Source organism: Hipposideros armiger, unplaced genomic scaffold (assembly GCF_001890085.2).
Source record: "Hipposideros armiger isolate ML-2016 unplaced genomic scaffold, ASM189008v1 scaffold_277, whole genome shotgun sequence".
Taxonomy (NCBI): domain Eukaryota; kingdom Metazoa; phylum Chordata; class Mammalia; order Chiroptera; family Hipposideridae; genus Hipposideros; species Hipposideros armiger.
In genome coordinates this window covers 1937783-1944351 of record NW_017731627.1, presented here as the reverse complement: position 1 = coordinate 1944351, position 6569 = coordinate 1937783, and the positions used below count along the sequence as shown (strand labels likewise).

Below are 6569 nucleotides of genomic sequence, written 5' to 3'. Positions count from 1 at the left end.
AGTCTAGTTGTGGAAGACGTTGCTTCACTGGCCCAAGTTGGTACCATCATTGCGCTCTTCCCAGGCGAGGCAGATCAGTCACCGGCTTCTGGACAGCCGCTCACAGTGGCTGCTGGCTGCTCACGCTGGCTGCTGGCTACACATGGTAGCCCATGGCAACCCACTGCAGCAGTGGCTGCAGCCTACGCCATTGCAGGCAAGTCACAGCAGCCCGGCTCCAGGTCGAGCTGTTGTTCAGCATCTTAGCTGTAGAGGGCAGTGTCACTGGCCCTCATATGTGGGATCCTAACCTGGGCCCTCTGGCGTCCCAAGCCAGCTCTTAACCACCGCGCCACTCGGCCAGCCCTCAACCATTCCACTATTGGTGGATATTTGCCTAGGTTGTTGGTAATTTTTAACAAAAAATAGTCTCTTCATTTTTTTCCTCCAAGACCATCACCTCAGTCCCAGCATCAATTCCGTCCCTCTCTAGTACATCTCTATCCTGCCCTTGCCAACAGCTCAATTCTCTTGTCCCAAGATAATCTACCACAGTTACCCTCCTAACCCCCATTTTAGAGCATGCCCTTAACCTGTCTTCTCTGCTTTTACCTCAAAGCTGCTGAGATTAATGGAGAAAACCGCACAACCAAAACACTGGGGCAACTAAAAACAAAGAGCCTGCAAACCTAACTGGACTTTCCTTGTGTGCGTCCCTGCTCAGTTTTCTCTCCCATGCCCCAGAGCAATTGGTCTAAATACACACTCCTCAAGACTTCTCACATTCCTGTCTTAGGCAACAACCTTGCTTTAAAGGGAAAATCAAAGCGATTGAGCATGAAATTATTCATCTCCCCCTACAAACCTACAAGTAACTCACATATATCTGTTCAGATCCTTTCCTTTTTCCTTTCTGACAAGTGATAAATCTCCCTTCTCTGGACCAAAGCAAGTCTCTTCTAGATCCTTCATTCGGTAGACAATCTGAACCCCGATATATAAAATAACTAAAAGTAATGCAGACTTGGGCAGTTTGCACCTTCTTTGTTGACTTCTGTCCCAATGGTTTCTTCCCTTCTTGTTAAGTTCTCCCTTAAAAGTCCCTCCCTTACTGTGTTTCTCTTTAAGTGACTCCCTGTCTTGTTTTCTTAAAACTAAAATTCCTGAAAAAGTCCCAGGCTTCCCATCCCCATTTCCTCACCTCCCACTCATTCCTCAGCCCACCTTGATCTGGCTCTTGCTCTGCTGAACCTGCTTTTCCAAAGGTCACTAGTTACCAAGTACAATGGGCACTTCTCTGTCCTTGTCTTGCTTCACCTCTCCATGACATTTGACACTGCTCCCCACTCCTTCCTTCTTGAAAGTCGACTCCCTTGGCTCCTGTGACCCTGCTCTCCTGACTCATTCTCTGGCCACCCTTTCTCAGTCTTCTCCCATCAACCTCTTAAAAGATAGCCTATCCCAGGGTTCAGCCCTTGGATTTTTCCTTGCTCTCTCTGGGAAATGTCATTCACGCCCACAGATTCCACAACAATAATTAAATCTGTATCCCCAGCATAGACCATTCTGCTGAGCTCTGGGCCAAGTGTCCAATTGCCCTCAGGTGCCCCTAACACATTCCAAACTGAACTCATCTCTTCGCCAAAACTGCTCCTCTCCTTTTCATTTCACCACTCTTTCTCTCTTCACCTTAGCCAGAAGACTGGGGTTCATTCTCAGTGTCTCCCTTTCCCTCAAACCCCACTAAAAATCACTAAGAATTTTCCAAACCGACACCAAACTTTAGATGCCATCCCCTTCTTTCCATTCCAACAGCCACTGTTTTAGTTCATTAATCTCGTGCCTAGACTTTTGCAGTACTCCAATCACCCTCCAGAATGATGCAGAGTGGTCTTTCTAAAAGCACATTTAATGCATTAAAACCACCTAAGGGCTCTCCTATGTGGTAAAAAAAAAACACCTCTGGGGTTAGCCTCAGGAGGGAGGTTACTCTTTGAAACTGCAAAACCAGCAGGCGGCGACTTGACAGCAAAGAACACCTCGACCGAGGAGTGAGTCAGGCCAGCCTGGCCACATCCCCACGGCCTCTGCGACCTGCCAGGGCCTCCGGACTGCGCCCAACCCTGAGGGCACACGGCTTCCGCGCGCCCACCCCTGCCCTAGGTGAGCCCACCCACCGCACAAGCGTTGGGGCGAGCGGGCGCTAAGGGGCGGGGCGCCAAGGGGCGGGGCCCAGCCCGGGGCCCGCCCCGCCCCGCCCCGCTCGCGCGCCTGCGGGCCAGCCTCCGGTCACGTGATGGCGGCGCAGGTGAGCACCGCTTCCGGGGTCGGGAGCCCGGATAGCTGCCGGCTCTGGCTTTCGCTCAGCAGGGTACGCGGGAGACCATGGCGTCCTCCTCTGCCCCGCCGGCCACCGTACCGGCGACAACAGCGGCCCCTGGTCCGGGTTTCGGCTTCGCCTCCAAAACCAAGAAAAAGCATTTCGTGCAGCAGAAGGTGAAGGTGTTCCGGGCGGCTGACCCGCTGGTGGGCGTGTTCCTGTGGGGCGTAGCCCACTCGGTGAGACCCAGCCCAGGTTCCCCCGTAACTCTGTCCGAATCTCTCAGCTCCTGCGCCTCCAGGTGTCCCCGTTTCCAGGCTCCTATCTCCGGTGCCCCTCGCGCTGCCACTTTTCCCCTGGACTGCCCTGTTCTTCCAAGTGTCTTCTTGCTCTAGACTTTTTTTCTTAACTGTAGACTTTTCTCTCCCTCTGTCCTTTACTCCTCCACTCTAGTTCCGCCTTCCCTACCTGAAATCCAGCTCCCTGCCTCCTTCCTGCCGGGTCCAACCTCAGCCCCGGGCTACGGAGACCGGCCAGGGCCCGGCTTCTGCTGGAAGGACATTAGGGGGAGTGGCTTTTCAGAGTTGGTGGTGGTGAGGCCTCCGACAAGAGTGTATGTGGAAGGGGAGCAGGGATGGTAGCTGGATAAAGCGGGTCGTTCACTTTCCTCTCCACCTTGCTTTCCAGCCGCTGCCCTTGCCTTTGGAATCTTGGCTTTGGGAGAAGCTCCAGGTTTCCCTGGACCTTCTAATCCTTCTTTTCCCTTCCAGAGGTACAGCATTTCAGAGAAGCTACCTCACCCCGATCCTAGTGGTTACACTCACTCAGCCTTTGGTCTTAACTGCATCCCTATTGTTGGCTGGGGTGATGGTGTTTGGTATAAGTGGGGGTTATCTTTGACTAAAGAGATGGCTGAGGAGCTCTGGTCCTCGGGACACTGTGGTGGTGAACTTTAGAAGCAGGAAGCTCCTGTAGAGGGTGTGGCCTGGAAACCCAGGGGAGGCCAAAGAGGCCAGTGCATCTCCTTTCCTGAGGATACCTCAGGTGAAGGAAGCACAGCCATTGTCTACTTCTCTAAGGTCTGGAGTGGGAGGGATGAAGTGACCTTGAATGTGACAGGCAGTGTTTTATAAATCACATTCCTTGCATTGTTACAGTTATGGAAAGGTGGAGGTGGAAAGGGGTGAGGAAGAATACAGTTTCTGTTACATGCTTAATTTGTGGTTTAAAATATTTGGGGTCTATTAGCTCGCTTTTGCATTTGTGGCTCCCAGCTCCCTGGGTGGTAACGTCTTATCAGTGAGTACCCAGTCTAAGGCACTTGGAATGGGTAAGGCTGATGGAGGTAGGGCTGCCTCTTATTATGTACCTTCCAGGTGACTCATCCGTCCCTTTGGGTAACTTAACAAGGAGGGTTTTCCTTTAGTAAGAATTGACAGAATTACACATAAGACCTGCCTCAGCTTCCCTAGGTATATATACTTTAGCTTCAACACCCAACTCTCCAGCCAACACACATTTAGTTCAAGTTTCTGGAATGGAGAAATTCCTTGAACATATGTCTTAGTGATGATTCAGCCTGCTTAACAGCAGGTGGTAAAAAGAAGGGGCATGAAGAACTATAGATGAATTTTAGGCTGGGAATCTCAAGTGGCTTTTTTTTTTCCCCCTGGAGGAGTATGTTCTGTCCTCCTTTTCTACTGAGAATGAGAGGAGCTGGGTTTCACTGCAGTATACAGGATTTAGGTTAGACTGTACTTCATAACCTCTGTTGAATGATCAAGTAAGGATAGGCAAGGCATCCATTTACTCAGTTCATAAACACTTCGGGACCACTATGTGCCAAATATTTTGCTAGCTAGACACCTAAGAGATGCAGGCCACTAGAACTGGTCTTGCCCTGTAAGAGCTCACAATCCAGAAGGAGAACTTACATAAACTAGCGATTAGTCATATGATAAGTACACTATTAAAGGTGGGTGAAAGATACTGTGGCAGCACTGGAGAGAAAGCACATCTCCTCGGGATTTCTTAGTATAGGAACTCCCTTTCCACCCTGAATTAGCAGACTGCTGATTCTGGGGGCTGAGGAGAACATGTGATGCTCGTATCCTTTGGGCTGTGGGTTGGCTTGACTTTAGTGAACAGACACTTAATAAGCTCATATCCTCCGCTTGCCTGCATTCCCTCTGAAATCAGCTGCTCTTCTCTTACTTTATACCTAGGCAGGTGGGGACCTACTTCAGAGAACTGGGTCAGAGTGGTCTGGAAGGACTGGTCCTGTTTGTAAGGAGATGCCTCCCGCAGGATATGGACACTTCATTCTTGCTGCTTTTGACCCCCCAGAGCCCCATTAACTCTCTTGTGGACTTTAAAAATGCCTTTTGTTTTTAATGGAGCATGGAAGTGTTTGTCTTGAGTGTCTTGAGTCTGCTGGGGGTATTTTTTTTTTCCTGTAGAATTTCTCACAGCTTTAAAAATAGTCCTGAGTTGCTTACAGGGTTTGCCTGATATAAAATGACTATTGTGAGCATGAAGTTCCATGGGGGCGGGAGCGTGAGGGGCTGTGTGTGAGGGTTGCTTACTGCAGTTCTTGTTGGGCAGCAGAAGAGGTCAGACACATTCTCTCACCTCTGTCAAGTGTTTTTAAAGGAATGAAGTTTGAGTTGCCCTTTTCTGACTCTTACCGAGACACAGTATATGAGTAGCGTTCCACACCACTACTCACTGCCTCCCTCTTCTTATTTTGGCTTATCAGATCAATGAGCTCAGCCAGGTGCCTCCCCCAGTGATGCTGCTGCCAGATGACTTTAAGGCCAGCTCCAAGATCAAGGTCAACAATCACCTTTTCCACAGGTATGTGGGGATTCCTGCCCTTCTCATGTCAACCTTCCTAGAAAAGAGGAAATAGTTTTAAGAGTTAAGATTCAATGAGTTGAAGATTTTAGATTTAGAAGGCAACTTACATGTTGTGTTGTCTAACCTCCTTCCCAGTGCGGAAATTCAGTATTGTGCAAAGAAGCCATTAAAATAATTTTCAGTGTTCCTACACCCTTATATGTATGTACTAGTTTATCTCTCCTCTTGCCTAGCAATTCCATAGAGTAAATACCATTAATTTCTGATAGGGTCTCTCTGAAAAAAATGCCTGAGTCCTCTAAGCCCTCCTAGTATCAGAAGATGCCATTCAAAACAGTGGCACCTATTGCGAATTTTAGGATGTTTCTAACTTGCTTGGGATTTGGGAAATGCTGCTGTGAGGATGGACAGTAGGATCTTGGTTCTACTTAAAGACACTTAACTAGTCATGTGTCTTAAGCAGGTCACTCAGGTACCCTGAGCCACAGCCTCCCCTTCTATAAAATGGGAATAATATACCTTTAAAGGACCTCACAAAGGTTTTATGAGAATCAAATAAGGTAATATGTGTGATGGTGCTTTATAAACTGTCAACACCTATATAAATATAAGGTAATATTGTTACTTTGTTTTCTTACCTTGAAAACCCTATTTCAGGGAAAATCTGCCCAGTCATTTCAAGTTCAAGGAGTATTGTCCCCAGGTCTTCAGGAACCTCCGTGATCGATTTAGCATTGATGACCAGGATTACTTGGTGAGAGTCTATTATGGGCTAAGGGTAGTCCTTCTCCCTAACAACTGGGGAATCCCTGTAACAGTCATGTTTTGGAGAAATGAGAGTCTTGGAAAGGATGATTTATTTGTGTTTTTGTTGTCACAGGCATCTTCAACAATCTGGTGAAAGCTATAAACCCTGTCCTTGGGGAAAATAATGTATATATGTTAAAAATTTTGCTCCACTTTGAGTCCATATATGGATACCAGATTAAGAACCCCTGCTCAATCTCTTACGCCAGGGTTTTATCCACGTTCAGACATGTTCAGTTTACCATTATCCTGTGACTTGTATCTCCATATAAAGGGGGGAGGAAAAGAGCCTCTGGCCTATTCTGTGTCCTCAGGTGTCCCTTACCCGAAGTCCCCCAAGTGAAAGTGAAGGCAGTGATGGTCGCTTCCTTATCTCCTATGATCGGACTCTGGTCATCAAAGAAGTATCCAGTGAGGACATTGCTGACATGCATAGCAACCTCTCCAACTACCACCAGGTCAGGCCTCTCTCTAGCCTTTTTCTTTCCCTCCTCTCCCTACTCATAGCTCAGCTGCCAGAACACACAGGGAGACTTCCTATCCCTTTTTCTCCCTACAACCATTTTGATCACCAAGAAGCACTTGACATCATGTTTTTGAAAAA

General features: G+C 48.2%; 1 protein-coding gene across 3 annotated transcripts in view; it reads left to right on the top strand.

Moving 5' to 3' along the window:
• The first annotated feature begins 2239 nt into the window (after nucleotides 1-2239).
• Nucleotides 2240-6569, top strand: part of PIP4K2C (phosphatidylinositol-5-phosphate 4-kinase type 2 gamma) — a 20001-nt gene continuing 15671 nt past the window's right edge. For 2 of the 3 annotated variants that reach the window (XM_019657651.1, XM_019657649.1), the window contains exons 1-4: nucleotides 2268-2538; nucleotides 5058-5155; nucleotides 5816-5912; nucleotides 6280-6423. In XM_019657651.1, the coding sequence (XP_019513196.1) occupies nucleotides 2365-2538; nucleotides 5058-5155; nucleotides 5816-5912; nucleotides 6280-6423 (513 nt within the window). In that variant the 5' untranslated portion in view covers nucleotides 2268-2364. Of the gene's footprint in view, nucleotides 2539-5057; nucleotides 5156-5815; nucleotides 5913-6279; nucleotides 6424-6569 lie in introns of all 3 variants that reach the window. The other variant, XM_019657648.1, reaches the window with a different exon arrangement.